Source organism: Mastigoproctus giganteus, chromosome 11 (genome assembly GCF_048544385.1).
Source record: "Mastigoproctus giganteus isolate SK-2022 chromosome 11, ASM4854438v1, whole genome shotgun sequence".
Classification (NCBI taxonomy): domain Eukaryota; kingdom Metazoa; phylum Arthropoda; class Arachnida; order Uropygi; family Thelyphonidae; genus Mastigoproctus; species Mastigoproctus giganteus.
Genome location: NC_143585.1, coordinates 81,978,384 through 81,997,369, shown reverse-complemented (window position 1 = coordinate 81,997,369; position 18,986 = coordinate 81,978,384). Strand labels below are relative to the sequence as shown.

The 18,986-nt window shown below is 39.0% G+C and overlaps 1 protein-coding gene across 1 annotated transcript in view; it reads left to right on the top strand.

Moving 5' to 3' along the window:
* LOC150078193 (G-patch domain and KOW motifs-containing protein-like) overlaps positions 1-18,986 on the top strand; it is a 167,089-nt gene that overhangs the window by 121,461 nt on the left and 26,642 nt on the right. The window contains exons 8-9 of the mRNA XM_090384635.1: positions 9,175-9,244; positions 11,189-11,274. Of these exons, the coding sequence (XP_090240761.1) occupies positions 9,175-9,244; positions 11,189-11,274 (156 nt within the window). The remainder of the gene's footprint in view (positions 1-9,174; positions 9,245-11,188; positions 11,275-18,986) is intronic.

Genomic DNA, 18,986 nt, shown 5'->3' with positions numbered 1-18,986 from the left:
TACAATGGATAAAGGGGGGGGGGGAGGTTGAGTGGGAGAAGACAGAGTGCTAATCAATGTATGCTGCTCTTTGTGCTCCACTAATAACATTAGTCAGTGTACGCTGACTAATGTTATTAGTGGAGTCCCCTAGGGTTCGGCATTGTGCCCACTGTTGTTTTGTATATTTATCAATGATATTGATGATGGTATATCAGCCTTAATATCCAAGTTTGCAGATGATACTAAGTTTGACAGGGTTGTTAATGACAGTAATGGCAATGTGCTACTGCAACAGTATCTAGAAAGGTTGGGCAGATGGGCTTAGAAGTGGCAACTGAAGTTTAACATTGACAAATGCAAAGTACGGCATATGGGTAGAAGTAACCCCAGAGAAACATACCAACTGTGTGGTAGTAAACTTAGGGTGGTAGAAAATGAAAAAGACCTTTAAGTTTTCTGAGCAGTTCAGACAGGCTGCCAGAGCAGGTCATGGATTCTTGTCAATGATAAACAGGAATTTTGCTAGTAGGGAAAAGTAGGTGATTATCCCTTTGTATAAGGCAACGGTCGGGCCACGCCTTGAGTACTGCGTACAGGTCTGGAGACCTCATTTTAAGAAGGATGTAGAGTTGCTTGAGCAAGTGAGAAGGGCAGCAAGGTTGGTGAGGGGAACGAAGGTGTCCTCTTACAAAGAAAGGCTTAAGTTCTGCAAATTTCAGCATCTGGAGACTAGACACCTGCGAGGTGATCCAGTTGAGGTGTATAAGGCCTTGAATGGATTGAGCAGGCTCAATTCTGATGGGATTCTTCCTCTTGCTCAGATTACACGCCTGAGGGGGCATAAATTCAAATTGAGGAATGAACTGGCAGATATATCTACTAAAAATCTGTCAACTGTAGATTTGACCTCTGTCTATATTCCATCCTCTGACTATAATGTCATTATACAAGCAGCATGCCTTCCACAGTTGAAAGACCTTTGTCACACCCAAACCAATAATAAAGTTTTTCAGTTGAAACAGGACCCAAAATTTTGGCACTCAATCATTCAGACGAGACGAGAAGTAGTAGTACTTACATGGGCAAGAATAGGACATACTCGTCTGACTCACCTCCATCTACTCACAGATGATGATCTTCTTCACTCTCCACACTGCTCAGCCCATCTAACAGTCAGACATTCTTATTGACTGTCATGTACCAACAGGACAGAATTGGCCCTGACTAATCTTCAAGAACCAATAACACAAGAGAATATTATTGGCAGTGAAGCAAATATTAATGAACTTTTCTTAAAAAAATTGGAATATGTCATCGATTCTGAATAGGTTTCTAAAATGAAATTGAAGTGGTATCAATTCTGAATATTTCCTAACATATTCCTACGAATAGGCACACTATAGCCAGTGCAGTCTATTTATCTGCACAATTGCTCATTATACTCATCAGATTCATGAGGCCTATAACACAGACCTATTCTTATTTTTCCTTTCCCAGTGCTTATGTCACACCAAACAGACTCAACATTGCATTGTCCACCAACATCAATTGGATGGCTTCCTTAGATTTTATGTTTCTTAACTAACAGCATAACCCTTCCTCCCTTCCTGTCCTGTCTATCCTTTCTGTACACATTGTACTCTCCAAATTCCAGTTCTGCACTGCTTATGTCTGAGAAACCATGTCTGTGATATCCCAACAATATCTGCCTTTGATGTCTTGACTAGCACTTTAAGCTCATTGAATTTATTAACTATACTCTTAGCATTGGTGTACATGCAAGAATAGTACAGCCCATGTATTTACTTCTTCCACTATGACTCCCAGCAGTCCTGGAAATTCCCATTACCTTGCTTTCCAGGCTGCTGCTCAATTGCATTTCAATGGAAGTAGTGCAAGAATCGCTTTTACATCTGCCAGCATCTACTGGTAATCTATTAGTCCATGTATCCCCCCCAAGCTAGCAGTTTTCCGACCCACCTAACTCTTTTTTTTTTTTTTTTTTTTTTTTATGTAAACCCCAAACACGGAAGGTATTATAACCTATAGTACTTAGTACCGTGCTTGGGTTGGAGGTTGAGAAGATGAAAGAAGATATTTGTTGACATTGTACTTGAACTTCTGTAGACTAATTTTCAGGAAATATATATGAAGGAAGGTTGTTCCAGAAAACGGCAGTTGAATGAATAAATGAGGAAGATGAAAAGTTGGATCTGTGAGTTTGAAGTTGGACAGTAAATGGATGTTGGCTGGTGACGACATGTTCAGACTGTTTTGAAAGAGAGAACAGGAATTATAGCATTAGCATTAGTAGAGGCATATGATGCAAGAAAGCAAGCTTATTCAGCATCAGCCAAAAAAAAAAAAAAAAAAAAAAAAAAACACACACCACTCCCATTTCACCCCTCCGTTCGTTCGAAATACCTGTCCAGTTGAGCTTTAAATTTGTTTAGGCTATCAACTTCAACAACAAGTGATGGAAGTCGGTTCCACCAACCAACCACCCGCTGGCCAAAGGCAAATTTCCGCACATCTATCCGACATCCGTCCTTCCTCAATTTGAATTTATGCCCTCTGAGGTGATTATTCTGAGCAAGATGAAGAATCCCATTGGCATTGAGCATGCTCAAACCATTCAAAGCCTTATACACCTCTGTCAGATCACCTCGCCGGTGCCTAGTCTCCAGACTCTGTAATTTGCAAAACTTAAGCCTTTCTTCGTAAGAGCAACCCTTTGTTCCATTCACTAATCTTGTTGCCCTTCTCTGTACCCGTTCCACCAGCTCTACATCCTTCTTGAAATGAGGCCTCCAGACCTGTATACAGTACTCAAGATGTGGCCTAACCATTGCTTTTACAAGGGAATAATCACCTCCTTATCCCTGCTAGAAAAATTCCTGTATATCATTGACAAGACACCATGAGCTACGCTTGCAGCTCGTCTGCACTGCTCAGAGAACTTCATATCTGCCTGCACAATTAGCCCCAGGTCCTTTTCATTCTCCACCACTGTCAGTGTAGTACCGCAGAGTTGATACGTTGCTCTGGGGTTACTGTTTCCCATATGTAGTACTTTACATTTGTCAATGTTAAACTTCATTTGCCACCTCTCAGCCCATCTGTTCAACCTTTCCAGATCCTGTTGCAGCAGCATAGCATCAGAAGTGTCCTTAACAACCCTGCCAACCTTTGTATCATCTGCAAACTTGGACATTAAACTTGATATCCCATCATCAATATCATTCATAAACACCGAAAACAACAACGGACCCAACACTGAACCCTGAGGAACTCCACTAATAACATTAGTCCACGTTGAGCAGTGTCCATTGATTACCACTCTCTGTCTTCTGCCACTCAACCATCCCCTTATCCATAGCAGCAATTTGCCTCCAATGCCACACTGCTCCAATTTGTGCAGCAGTCTTCCATGTGCAACAGTATCAAAAGCCTTTCTAAGATCCAAATATATAATATCAAAGTTATTCCCTGCATCCAGTTCTTTTGTGACTACATCATAGTATCCAATCAAATTGGTCAGGCAAGACCTACCCTTAACAAAACCATGCTGCGTCTGAGCTATAACTGAATTCTTGTCTAGATGATCCTGCAGTGCTTCTTTAACCAGTGCCTCCATTAATTTACCTGGAACAGAAGTTAAACTAACAGGTCTATAATTACTTGTGTCAGCCTTTGATCCTCCTTTGTGAATTGGGGTTACATTTGCACATCTCCAGTCTATGGGTACCTCCCCTGAGTCCAAAGAAGCTCTCATAATTATGGCTAGGGGTTTGCTTACTTCCTTTGCTGCCTCCTTTAATATAACTGGATAGATCCCATCCACCCCAGGTGCCTTTTTTATGTTTATCCTCAACAATCTCTCCTCCACTTTCCTCTCAGTTATTACAAAATCATCCAGCTCACTGCCAATGTTTACTTTACCTACATCATTCTCCTTCCTGAATAACTCCTCATGCATGAATGTAGATGCAAAATACTCGTTTAGATTGTTAGCCACCTGAGCAGGATCCTCAGCTGTTGAACCTTCAATATCCCGTGGACCAATCTGATTCATCCCTTTCCTTCTTGAGTTTAAATATGTAAAGAACTCTTTTCTGTTTTTCTTTGCATCCTTTGCCAAGGATTTTTCATAGTCTGCCTTTGCCTGCCTAATCTCCTTTGTGACTTGGTTACAGACCAGCTTATATATATCATAGGCTTCCATGTCACCCATTAATTTTTTTGTATCCCATGCATTTTTCTTCTCTGCCACATGTCTCATTAGTTCATCTGACAACCATTTAAGCCTAAACCTTGAACAATATTTCTTAGTTGGTATGTAAAGCCTGGTAGCCTCCAAGATTAGTTCCTTGAATGCTTCCCATTTTGAGTTTGCTATTGGTAACATCATCAGTTGGTCCCACTGTAAAGAATTTAAATACTGTCTCAGACCATCATAGTCACCTTTATGAAAACAAAAACCCTTCCCTTTACCTCTGATGGTAGTTACCTCCTTGAGTAAATCCCACTTCAACACACTGTGATCACTGCCACCTAGTGGTTCATTTATCTGCAGATTCTTAATGCATGAAGAATCACTACTGATAATCAGATCAAGAGTATTGCTCCCTCTTGTTGCCTCAAGAACATGCTGATGTAGAAAACAATCATCCAATAAATCCACAAAAGCCTTGCTAGTGTGCGAGTGACCAACCCATAAATTCCAGTCAATATCTGGGAAATTAAAATCCCCCATTATAAGACTCTCTGATTTACTGGCCCACTCTATTTCCCTGTACAATATCTTATTATACTCATCAGAGTCATTAGGCCTATAGCACACTCCTACTCACAATTTTGATTTCCCTATGCTTATGTCACACCAAACTGACTCGACACTGCCCTGTCCATCGATGTCGACTGGCTTCACTTCCTTGGACTTTATGTGTTTCTTAACTAATAGCATAACCCCTCCTCCCCTCCTGTCCTGTCTATCCTTTCTATACACATTGTATTCTCCAAATTCCAGTTCCGCATTACTTATATCTGTGTGACACCACGTCTCTGATATCCCAACAATATCTGCCTTTGATGTTTTGAGCAATACCTCAAATTCATCAAATTTATTTACCAAACTCCTAGCATTGGTGTACACGCAGGTATACATGCACCTGTTTCTATTCTTAGCTACCCTAACACAACCCATGTGTTTACTTGTACCGCAGTGACTCCCAGCAGTCTCTGAAATATCCTGCATCTTGTTTTTCAGGCTTCTGCTCATTTCAATAGAAGCAGTGCAAGAATCACTTCCACCTCTGCCATTGGCTGCTGTTAATCTATTAGTCCTTGTATCCCCCCCCCAACTAGCAGTTTTCCGACCCACCTAACACTGTCTCGACAGCATCAGCAAAAATTCTTGCACCCTTTCTATTTAAGTGTATCCCATCCCTGTAGAAGCAATCTCTCCTGTTAACAAGTCGGGTCCAGGCTGAAAAAAATTCTACCCCTTGAGCCTTGCACAATCCCTCCAGGGCCGAATTGATCGACAAGGCTCTCATCATATACTCCCTCCTATCGTGTCTGGGCAGAATTGCAGACACTTTCAAATTCAACCCTAATTCACGGCTTTTTTTCAACAGTGACCTGTACTTGCTAAGTAATTCCGCCGGTCTCCTACTCTTAATATCATTAGTGCCAACGTGTACAACTATATCACCTTTTGTGCCCTTAAAAGATGATATCCGCTCTACAACGTCATCAACCTTTGCCCCTGGCAGACATACCCTGGTCCTATTCCACCTATCCTTTTTACTAAGCATGTTCCCCGTTTCCCTGACAATAGAGTCACCAACAACTACTAGTTCCTGTGGGACCAGCGCATTCTGCCTACGGGGCTGCCTCTGTGTTGCCTGATGACCAAGTGCAGGCCCTGGCGTTGATGTGGGCAGCTGAGAGCTTGATGGGCCCCTCAATTTATTTCCTTCGAGGGCATCCACCCTGTCCTTCAAGCTCTCATAAAGGCCCATAACAACGCTGAGTTGTCGCCTGATTTCCTTGCACTCCTTACATCATGCACACACAAAGACATCCCCCTTGGCAGTATCATGTCCCGTACCCAACTGCTCCGCAAACATCAAGCAAACAGTGCATTTTAAAAGACTGTGATTCAGAGGGCAACTGCCCCCCCTCAGTTCTCCCCTGAACCACAGCACTCCCATTAGCTTGAGCCTTTTGCTTTGTTGCTCTGGTCAGAGTCATGATTCCGATTTAATTCAATAAAATTTCAAAACAAAAATTAAATCCTTAAGTTATATCCCAAAACAGTTATGTTATATTTTTTTTTTCGGTATCTAGTGTTTTCTACGAGTTCCCTTTATACAACTTCCGTATCACGTGTACCACTATAGTTATGTATTAATTATTTGTTACGATTAAGTCGTTATATATATATATAGAGTTAAAAATACAATTTAATTGACAATAAAGTTTATCAAGATTAATAGATTTACTGATTAATTGACAATATTATATTATGCACTATACTACACTAAGCTTATGCTATCGTGTAAAAATGGCGGGAATTCTCGAACGGTACTTCTACGGACTCGTAAGTATTGATTAGCTTCCAAATCTCGCTATCTCAATTTAGAATAAACTAAGGATCCTGACCAGGTCTATAATCTCCTTATAGAAGATAATTTGATATAACAATTGGTTAATAAATCGACTAAATTTGGTTAAAAAAAAAGACCTCTTGTTCAATTTGTAACACGTGGATTTGATACCGTTACCGATATTAAGTAATACCTACAAAATCTCTGAGTATTGATTGATTAGTATTGATTAGCTTCCAAATCTCGCTATCTCAATTTAGAATAAACTAAGGATCCTGACTAGGTCTATAATCTCCTTATAGAAGATAATTTGATATAACAATTGGTTAATAAATCGACTAAATTTGGTTAAAAAAAAAAGACCTCTCGTTCAATTTGTAACACGTGGATTTGATACCGTTACCGATACTAAGTAATACCTACAAAATCTCTGAATAAGTTACACTTTAAACTAAGTATCGTAACTAGGAATATAAAGCTACTCTAGAAAATAAGTAAATATGACAATTTAAGCTAATAAATCAGAAAATAAATCAGGAAAAACTTCTGTTCCAAGAGCTTCAAGGAGCTCCGTCCGCACAGGCTAACCTCGCACCCAGACTCTGAGTTTTAGAAGGGTTGAAATCAACTAAGTTGTCTTTGCCCCACTGGAGAATTACCTGAAGATCGGCATTTAAGGAATTGGTAGCAGATTTTCGAGAAGTTGAAGCTGATTGAGCAGGACAAGGTTTCTCAAATTGGAAAGTGGAATGCAATGTGGTATCATTGGCAAAACTATGGATAGGATTTCCAGTCAATGGAAGAAGGTCATTAATATACAAGAGGAAAAGAGTGGGGGAAAGAACTGAACCTTGGGGGACACCGGCATTAGTGGAGAAGTTAGAAGACAGAGAGCCATCTACCATCACCCTCAGTGAGCAATCAGAGAGAAAACTGGATAACCAATTACTAAAAATAGTTGGCAAACCTAAGATGGAAGCTTCTTTAGAAGACCTTTATGCCAAACACGATCAAAAGCCTTTGAGACGTCAAGAGCAACTGCTTGTGTTTCACCGAACTTTTCCATTGAATTAGTCCATAAATGGGTAACATAAGCCAGAATATCACCAGTGGATCGACACTGACGGAATCCATACTGGCAATCGTTGATCAGATGGAAGGTTTCTAGGTAGTTTAAGAGTTGGCGGTTAATTGATTTCTCCATTGCTTTAGAAAGAGTAGAAGTAATTGCAATGGGACGATAATTGGATGGGAGAGATTTGTCACCCTTTTTGGTAACTGGCTGGATATGAACAAATTTCCAAGCAGAAGGAAAAACACCTTTGGAATAAGAAAGTGAAAAAAGGCGGCAAAGAATAGGAGTAAGTTCAGGAGCACAGGTTTTGAGAACCAGTGGAGAAATACCATCGGGACCTGGACCTTTCTTAGCATCAAGATTCGTCAAAATCCTTCTGACATCCTTTTGATGGAAGACCACCGGAGGCATTGAATGGAGCGAGTTGGGAATGGTGGGACTTGTTTTACCAAGATCATTAATACATGAGTTGGAAGAAAAATGGGATGCTAGCAGGTCAGCCCAGCTGACCTGCTAGCATCATGCCCAGCTGACGTTTGCTATTGTAACCATCAATATATACTGAAGTACACCATTCACCGACTAGCTGATGAAGAGGCGCTTCGTCTCGAAAGCATCTATGTATTTTAACACTTTTATCTCTGTTTAATCTTATGTATATATCATTTATTTATTTTAATAAATTTATTTTAAACATTTAGTCGGTCATTGGGTTGATATGCAACCCGACGTGCAAGGCCTGTTTTCTAATATATTAGAGTAATGATAATGTATTTTTAAGTGAGATCTATAAGCACAGGGAGAAGCAGATATAGATTTTAATTGAAATGAACTATTTCTCTGTCAAAAATTCACATTTTGCTTTACAAAAATTCACTCGTTTCCAATACAAAAAGAAAAAATGCGTATCTTTACTTTTCATTAGCTAGGCAGTAGATTAATCCAGTTTTTACTGGAATATTGCTGATGAATGACGAAAAACATCAGAACCTGTCTCTACAGGTGACACCCAGTCACTCTATATAATGAAATCAAATTGCTGTCATAACTTTGTGGGCCGACCGGGCTAGCCAGGTGGGTAAAGTGCCTGCCTGGCAACCCAAAGGTCGCGGGTTCGATTCCCGCCTCGGGCTTGGATCAATGTACTGCAAAAACCTTTGGAGGTGCATTATGGCCACAGAAGCCTATGCGCCAACAACTACCAAAAAAATAAAAATAAAAAAATAACTTTGTGGCAACACTTTATAAACTGTGTGACCATATGTAGGGGGATGTGTTTAACAATTTTCTTCCCCCACACCACACCACCTGCAAAATGGTTGTAATATTCTCATCTGAATCCCGATTTCAGAAGCTTTTAAATCTTCCTTGTATGTATAAGTATTTGTTGTGAGGTCTGTCTTATCACATATGTGCTTAAAAAAATTACTTTAAGTATTAAAGAGTATTTAATGATTTTATGACTTTGTTTTACGATGTACTTGTTTTTGTTTTCACTTTTAGATGATTATTCATGATGTCTCCAACTATAATTCCTGTATCTGCCAGACAGATAGTGGAAAACTTATAGATGGTATATATTTGTTTATTTTCTCTTCATTTAAAAGTTTATACCAAAAAAATATTTAAGAAGTGATAACTAGTTGCTTTTCTGAAATTTTCTGTTTTTAATTCTTTAAAAATGAACAGTGTGAAGAGAAATTCTTTACGAACACAAAAATAATGAATAGAATTAGATATTTTCATTTCGTTAAAGCATAAGTATTGTCATATTTCAGATTATCTTCATTGGTCCAAGTGTGATCTTGTTTGTGTTTTATTATGTTCAGGCTACTTCTCATGATTTTTAGTCTGCATATTAATTTTCTCATTTTTTATTTCTTTGTGTTATTAACCCTAATGTTTCATCAAAATACCTGAATAGCAATTGGGATCATTTTTAATTGACTCAAGTCCTTGGTAAATTTCAGATGTAAGGAATATAAATATTATAATATTGGTGTATTAAATAAGAATTGAGAAACCATATTATAATGAAACAGTTGAAATAGAGGGCAGTTCAAAATTAGCCTCACAACTTTGTAAGCCTATGACTAGTGTATTTTTGATCTTCATAAAACAACCAAGAACTGAATGAAATATGGTCTTGTAATTTTTATTGGTGATTAGTAGTTTCACCAGTAGTTGGCATGCATGTAGTGTAAAAAGCAAAATCATTCATTGGAGCAGAATGAGTGTTATACATTTTCCCTCTTCAACCAATCCAAGTCCACCATGCAAGTTCAATGAATTTGCTATAAATGGTACAGAAAATAGCTTCCCAATAGATATTCCATTTATGGCTGATGTGGGAAATTTTGTTCATATAGCCTGTTCTTTTCTATGTGCCAAAAAAAATTGGAAGACTACGTGTGAGTGATGAAACTTTGGAAAACCTGAGGATGGCTTTTGTTTGAGGTTCTAGAAAATCAGCAGAAATGTAGCGTACATGTAATGAACTGGTGAAACGCCTTGTGGGGGGGGGGTGAATCCTCCCCCAAATTATATGGACTGATAGAGCTTAGACAGATGTGTGAATTGCACCTCTGAGGACCCACTCTGTTTAAAACATGCCTTAAATGAATTTTGGCAACAGTTTTGCCAACATTATTTTGCTCCATGCATTTCCTATAATCACATTCTTAGAAAAATTTGTTAATTTTTTCTGGACTATACAGGTGAAAACTTACCTTTCTTCAAGACCAGCCCCCAGGGCTGCAACAAAGTTTCCTCTAGCAGCTAACAAAGGATCATGAATCCAGCTCCCAAACTTAAAATTTGCACTGTCTCCCCCCACTCTCCACCTATGCTACTGTATATCAACCTTAATAAACTCTCAGTACTTCATCCTGCAATATGGAGAATTTTGAGAAAATGGTAGTGCTTGGATTAGGTTCATCACCTACCATTATTAGCAGATTTACATGATTTAAAGAACAGAATCAGAATCGCTGCTGATCGTGTACTACCTGAGTTATTGTGACTAGACATTGACTTGTGTTGAAATGTATGCAGTATGGATCGTGGTAGTCAGTTGAGTACTATATTCATCAATATTTTGGTTTTCGTTTAGTGCTTTGAGTGTTTTATTAATCTGAAATACGTGAAGTTTTCTTAAAAAGTTGTTAAGCTGTTTTTGAATTGCCCTGTAGTTTGAAATGCAATAGCTGGAAATTTATATACTAAAAGTAATATTAACTTACCTTTGCTATGCTTAAGCCGTAATTTCAATGCGCCATAATTCTTACCTTCAGACAACTGGTGCACATTTACTAAAAACAGAATAGGTTCAGTTTAAGAAATCTGTCCTTGTCCCCCCCCCCCATAACCGGTGAATTTGGATTATCTATGACAAGAGGTGGAAGAGAGAGATAATTTGGCTTGTATACTACTGAAATATTTTATGTAATATGCTAATATGCTTTAAGTTTAATAAATGTGCACATCTCTAAAATAAACTGAAATTTCTTATCCACAGATGTTCATCCTAAAATGTTAGAAACAGTTATTCCACGGAAAGAGCCAGGATATGTCATGATTGTGAGAGGAAAGCATAAAAGACAGGTACTAGTAAAAACTTAGTTGCTTAAATTTCATAACACTTACATTTAAACACTGTGTGGTGACTGTACTAACCGGTAATTGGAATTCTGGTGATGGGAGTAATCTGTCATAACACAGTACATCGAACTCTGCTGAAAATGGGGCTGGGTAACTGCTCTAAGTGCCCATGCTAGTGATATTTGAACATCAGTTAAAACAGAAGTCAGTATAAATTATTGCCTGTTACTTTAGTTATCTTGTATCCAAATATGACATAAAATTCATATTATCATACCCTTGTTTTGTTGTTCTTTATGTTGGAAAAACAGTAATAAATGGTTCCAGGTAAAGGTAATCAAACAGAATATTCTAATTTCCCATCTTCATTAAAGACCATTTCTTAATATACATAATTGATAATTTCTTCCAATTTTCATTCCTTTTGTTTTATGTAATTAATTTTCAGGGCAAATTTTTTACAACCTTTGTCATTTTAGTTCACTTACTGCCTCATTATTAATATACATAATTGATTTCTATCTCACTTAACATTAAATATAACATATAACAATTATAATTATTTTAATTAATGGTTTATGAAAATTATAAAAAGATTTGGTACAGTCTGCCTCACTCTAAGTTTAACCTTAAACCACTTTCTAATGCTTTCTTCTATCCTCAGTGCAGATTTGTCATTTTTTATACAAACTTTTTTTTTCAAAAATTGGGAAATCCTAAATATAGGTTTTTGTTTTAGTACAAATATTTGATCCCATTATCTCTTGTTTGGCCTAAAATGATTTTTTTTCTCCCAAGTTTACATTCAATAATACTTCTAACCATGAGCACCAGCAGCATATTTTGAAAGATGGTGCAAAAAAAAAAAATTTAGTACAACGTTGATTATCCGAACCACCGCCTCCCCCAAAAAAAATTACAGTATCTATTTTTAGTGAACTGGTTATGCTGAAAAAGGTTGTTATTACTCCTGCAGCTTGATGCATTCGTTTCCGATTATTTATTTGAAGATATACCGATGAGCCAAATCATTATTACCAGCAAGTCGTTATACAAATCGAAGCAACTGCAGGTGAACTATGGCATGCGTTGGGACACAGTATAAAAAGCACCTGATACTGAGCTCTGTTAATCAGTGTTACTCTTGTTCTTCAGATGGAAAAGGCAGCAGACTTAAGCGAATTTGACAGAGGCCAAATTGTAATGGCCAGACGACTGGGTCAGAGCATATCTGAAATGGCACAGCTGGTGGGATGCTTACAGTCAGCCATAGTTAGTACCTACTGAAAGTGGTCCGAGGAGGGGGAACCCATGAATCGCTGGCGAGGTGTTGGACGACCACGGCTCATCAATGCTCGAGGTGAGCGAAGGCTCTCCTGGATAGTAAGTGGCAACAGAAGAGTGACTGTGGCGCAACTAGTCGGTAATTGGAATGCTGGTGACTGGAGTAATCTGTCGCAATACAGTACATCGAACACTGCCAAAAATGGGGCTGCGTAACCGCTCTGAGTACCCATGCTAACCATGGTTCAATGCACATCATTTGCTGTGGGGATCTCCAACAATTGACAAGAGAGGTAAGCTAATAAAATCCTTTCTTGATGCTTATAAACTCACCATTTGAAATACTGGTGAGCCAACCTACATTCATTTTTCAACTGGATCCATGAGTTCAATAGATCTGTTCTCCCTCCATATATGCTATTATGGAGTGGTCTGTTCTTGAAAATCCACTGAACAGTGATCACCTGCCAATTCTTTGGAAATTCCGTAGGGCACACTGGAGTGAATAAAATAATACAATCTCAGACCATAGAAAATGTCACGAACACATTACTAGTCAAATATTACTAGCTGCTACCTTGGCGCCTCTGTAGCCAGGTGGGAAGGAGCAGCAGTGCGTAGCACACGCTTCTTGATTAGACCGGGGTTCGAGCCCATCACCACCAAATACGGAGCATGCGGCAAGGTCAGGGAATGACCACCGCACCGGAGCAATATGGCCTTAGTTGCTAATGCTCCTAAAAACCAAATAACAACAACAACAACTAGCTGCTACCATTCCAATACCAAAATCTTTACCGGGGAAATGGAAACACAGTAACCACTGGTGGAACCAAGATTGTATGCATGCGAAACAGGAAAAAACTAGATCTTGGAATTTATTTCGTAAATTCCCCACAAATAGTAACCTAATTAACTTCAAAAGACTGAAAGCCAAGTTCCATAAAATAAGAAGAAATGCAAAGAAAGAAGCGTGGATTAGATTTTCCTCAAGTATAAATAAGGACACATATAGTAGATAGGACACAGACCAGATACATCCTTTCATTGCAACAGTCTTCCCTCTGGCAGTGCCGTCTTTCAGCAGGATAATATGCCATGCCACACCGCGACCCAGTCTAGGAACATGAGGAAGACTTCCAGGTATTGCCCTGGCTTCTAAATTCTCCAGACATCAATCCCATCCAGCATCTGTGGTTTATGTTGGAACAGCAACTGTGATCTGCGGCGTCTCAACCACAGACCCCTACAGGAATTAAAGGATCTGCTGGTTACATGTTGGTACCAGATACCACAAGACACATTTAGAAATATTGTAGCATCCATGCCTCGCTGTGTACGATTGTTTGGGCTGCATGTGGAGGACCAACATCATATTAGGTAGGTGTTCATAATGTTTTGACTCATCGGTGTATGCAGTATTTCATGGAAATAGTCTTAATTTGTTGTTACAGGAGTTAAAAATCAAATGTTGGCTTTAACTACTGTGTGGACCAGATAATCTCCCGTGACCTTGTTGCTTCATTCTGTTGTACCGTTCTGAGTGCGGGAGTATGGTGGTGGTGGAGGTTAGCTTTCACTCAGTCTGCTGCGAGCCACTGCAGTGTGAGGTTATTTCAGGTGTTTTGTTTCTAATCACTCAATATGTGAGTTTTTGTTTGTGGCTATTTCAAAGTGAAATACTGTGTCATTTTGCTTTTTAATTTTAATACTGCTGCCCCTTTGTGTTAATAACGGCACCTACAGGCAAAAGAAACTGCAATGGTTACAATGAAACTGTCAATAGAAGACAAGATAACAATTATTAATAGATTGGAAAGGGGCAAAACTGGTGTATCTCTTGCTAAGATTTTTAACGGTGGTAAAGCAGCCATATATGACATAAAGAGCAGAAAAAAATGAAAATTTGAAGTTTTCTTCAAAGTTAGACAATGAATATGGCTGTTAAAAAAGGAAAACTATGAAAAAAGCTAGTGATGAGAAATTAGAAGACGCTGTTTATTTATGATTTCTACAAAAGAGAAGTCAAGATGAACCTAGATGGACCTCTGTTATGCAAAAAGCATTACAATTGAATCTGAATTTAAAGCCAGTACAGGATGGCTGAAAATTTTCAAATCTCACCACAGTATAAGAGAGCATGAAATTCGAGGAGAAGCTTTATCAGGTGATGTCCTGGAAGCAGAAGCTTTTAAAGAGCCTTTTCTGAAAATGACAAAGAACGAAGGTTTTCAAAGGATGACGTTTACAATGCAGATGAAACTGGTATTATTTGGAAGTTCATCATCATCAGCCATTTTCAATCCACTGCAGGATGAAGGCCTCTCCAGCAACTTTCCAGTTCCTTCTGTTTTGAGCACTGGCCATCCATTTACTACCCAAAAACTCATGAATTTCATCTATCCATCTCTGCCTTTGTCTTCCAGGTTTTCTTCTAGCTCCTCTTGGGTACCATTCTGTTATTTTCTTAGTCCATCTGTCATCATATCTTCGAGCTATGTGTCCAGCCCAAGACCATTTTAGTTCTTTAGTTTTGATAAGAATGTCCTTTACTTGAGTTTGCTGCCTAATCCATGTGTTTCTCTTCTTATCTAACAGTCTGCTTCCCAGTATAATTCGTTCCATTCTTCGCTGTGTAGTTCTCAGCTTCTCTTCCATTCTTTTGGTGAGTGCCCAAGTTTCACTTCGATAAGTCATGGTGGGGAGTATACATTGATTCATTATTTTACGTTTCAGGCAAACTGGGATATTGCTCTTCAGTATGTGACTATATTTCCTGAATGCTATCCATCCAAAATTTATTCTTCTCTTGACTTCCAGCCATTTATCATTATTACAGCTAATAACTTGTCCCAGATAAGTATATGACTCCACCTTTTCAATTACTGCTGCTTCAATCATTATTTCCCTTTCTGTGGCACACTTGTTCATCATTACTTTTGTTTTAGCCATATTCATCTTTAGTCCAAAATCCTTACTAACTGTGCATAACTGATTAAGATTTTCCTCTAATTCTTTGGGATCGTGGCTTATGACCACAATGTCATCTGCAAATCGTAAATGGTTTAGGTACTCTCCATTCACATTGACTCCTTTCTGCGACCAGTCTAATCTTCTGAAAGCTTCCTCAAGGGCAGCAGTAAACAGCTTCGGAGATATTGTGTCTCCTTGTCGAACTCCTTTCTCAATTTTAAATTTCCTACTGTCTTTGTCTAGTCTAATAAAGGAGGTAGCACTCTCATATATTTTCTTCAAAATCATAATATATGGGGTATCTATGCCTTGTCTTTCCAGTGCCTGAAACATTGCCTTATGCTGTATGGAGTCAAATTCCTTTTCATAATCCACAAATGCCAGGCATAATGGTGTTTTATATTCATTTGCTTTCTCCATTAGCTGTGATATTACGTGAAGGTGATCCATAGTTGATAATCCTGTCCTAAAGCCAGCTTGCTCTTTCGGTTGATTCTCATCAAGTATTCTTTCTAATCTGTTAGTAATGACCCTTGTGAACAACTTGTAGATGTGGGATAACAAGCTAATTGGTCTATAATTTCCAATTTCTGATTTATCTCCTTTCTTATGCAGCAAAACTATGATTGCATTATTCCACTGCTTAGGCGTCACACCTTTTCTAATGCACTTTGTGAAGAGCCTTGCCAGTTTTTGTGTTATGTCTCTTCCTCCCAATTTTAACAGCTCTACAGTAAGTCCAAATCCCCCGGGGCTTTCCGATTCTTCATTTTCTTCAATGCATGTTCTACCTCATCAGGAAGAATATCGGGTATGTCGTATGTGTTGCTACTTTGCAATCCATCTTCCCCACTGCTGGTATCATTCCCTCGCTCCTTGTATAATTCTCTATAGTAGTCTTCTGCTATTTGAATTATGCCTTCTGTGCTGTTTATAAGTACACCATCGCTGTTCTTCAGTTTCAGTATCATTTGTCTTTCTGTATTACTGCTCATGGCTGCTGATTTAAATCCTTTGTTTTCTCTTAATGCTTGTTCTACTTTTCTTGTGTTAAATCTTATGTCCTCTCTGAGTCTCTTTCCTAATGGCTTTGCATAACTCAGTATACTCAATTTTCTCCCTGTCAGTGTTCTTCGTGCTCTTCATTTGTCGTCTTCGTTTAATCATGACAAGTGTTTCTTGAATAATTTTTTCTTCTTTGGATTTCTTTTTCCCTATAGGTTTCTTGTGCTTTATCACTTTCAGAAAGTTGTAATATTCCTCTTCAATATCTTGGTGCTGAGAAGTCTGCAGAAGCTCAACCTTCTTCTTAAGTTCCAGTACATACTGCTTTTTCTCCTCTGTTATCTCAAAGACCTTTGTATTATTTACTCGAGTCAGTTTTTTCCTTTCCTACATCTATATCAAGTGTACATCTTACCATTCTGTGATCACTTCCAACATTTACCTTATTCAGGACGGTAACATCATTCACAATATATCTTCTGTTAGTGAGGATGAAGTCAATTTCATTAGTTGTTAATCCATTTGGACTCTTCCATGTCCACTTTCTGTTCACTCTTTTCTTGAAAAACGTGTTCATTACTGACAGTCCTTGAGATTCTGCAAATTCCACAAGTCGTTCACCTCTTTTATTTCTTTCACCAATTCCAAAATTTCCTATAGTTCATCTTTCTGCGCTGTTTTGCCTTTTTCCAACCTTAGCATTGAAGTCCCCCATAATAATAGTGTAGTGGGTTTTCTGCTCATCTAGAAGACTCAATTTCAGTGTACATTTCTTCAACCTCTTCATCATCATGGCTCGATGTTGGTGCATTAATCTTTAGCTTGTACCTCTTAGAAATCTTGAGTATTAGTCTTGACACCCTTGGTGATGTACTTTTGAATTCCAAAATGTTGTTTTAAAATCTTTATGGACCAGAAACCCAATTCCACCTTCACTCCTTTCACTGTTTCCATTGGTGTACAGCAGATTTCCACTTGATAAACTTATAAGTGATTCATTTCTTCTTCTTCTTGTTTCAGCCAAACCGATGATATTCCAATTCACATTTTCTAATTCCTTTTCCAGCTCTAATATCCTGTCTTTACCGATGAGTGATCGTACGTTATAACAGGCCAAGTTCAGTTTCCGTGCATGGCAGCCTGGTCGTACCCAGAGATTCTTAGCACCCTCTGCTTCCACTCTGATCCTCTCGCTGCCGTAAGAGGAAGAGTGAAAGCTGCTGGGGACTGAGGGCCATTTGTATTGTTGTGCTGTCATATGCTGGAGGGTTTGGTCTTTTCCTCTTCACGCTGACCAGGCGTCTTGAAGAGAACCACTGTACACGTTCGTTGCCGCCTAAGTGACGTGACAGGGCTTACCATCGAGAAGGTTTGCATGAGTGGATTTTAGAGAGGCAGGCCAACCGGACTTCTCCTAAATCTTCTGTAATAGAGAGATATTGGATCCATCAATGTTTTAGGCTGAGCGTCTGATAACACACAGGATACCTGTTTCCTTCTAAGCCCCTTAAATTACTTGCATTACGACAAGAAATGGCTGCTCCTTGTTTAAAAGCTAACAAACAGCATGTTACAGTTATGATTTGAGCAAATGCAAGTGGACAGCATGTTTTACCTATGTTGGTGATTGGGAAATCCAAGAATCCAAAATGCTTAAAAGGTGTAAAGTGCTTACCAGTACGATATAAAGGACAGAAAAATGCTTGAATGAATTCCAACTTTTTTTGGATTGGTTTAGACAAGATTTTATTCCAAGTGTGAAAAGGCATAGAGAAAATCAGGGTAAAGCTGGTAAAGTTTTGTTTATTATCAATAATGCACATTCCTTGGATCCTTGAGGCTGTCGCAGACATTCTTTCAGATATGCCAGACAAGCTGTGCTTGCTACCTGGGAGTCTAAAATGCTGATGGAACTGATATTCGGGTGACACTCAAGTCCCCTAATTTCTGTGAAGTCTGGTCTGTGACAGCCAAATCATATGCTTGCACCTTGGTGGGACTGTTAGTTGTTGTTGTTGTTGTTGTTGTGATGGGGGTTTAATGGCGCACGAGCTGCTGGGGCTATAGTGCGCCTCGGGGACTGTTAGTAATCCTGGGTATAACCCCATGTGCAAGCACACTGTTGGTGACCACACAGGTGCGAACCAATGTAAGTAGGGGTTGTGGTGTGCCACCCACACTACACGGAGGAATGCTATACTAGGTGGTAGATGACTCCCATCAACTGGTGCAATACCACCTCTTTGCTTATTGGAGGCTTGAAGTGGTGGAACTCATGTTTAGTCTCCACAGCAAAGTTCCAGTCAACCCTCCCTCATCTCTTCCATCATGCAGTATGATTGATGTCTTTTGGAGTTATGACGAACACCATGGCAAGATCCAAACTTCCTTACATTTTGAGGGTACAGCTCTGAAACGGTGTTCGCAGGCCAGCCCCTAGTTAGTACACTGGA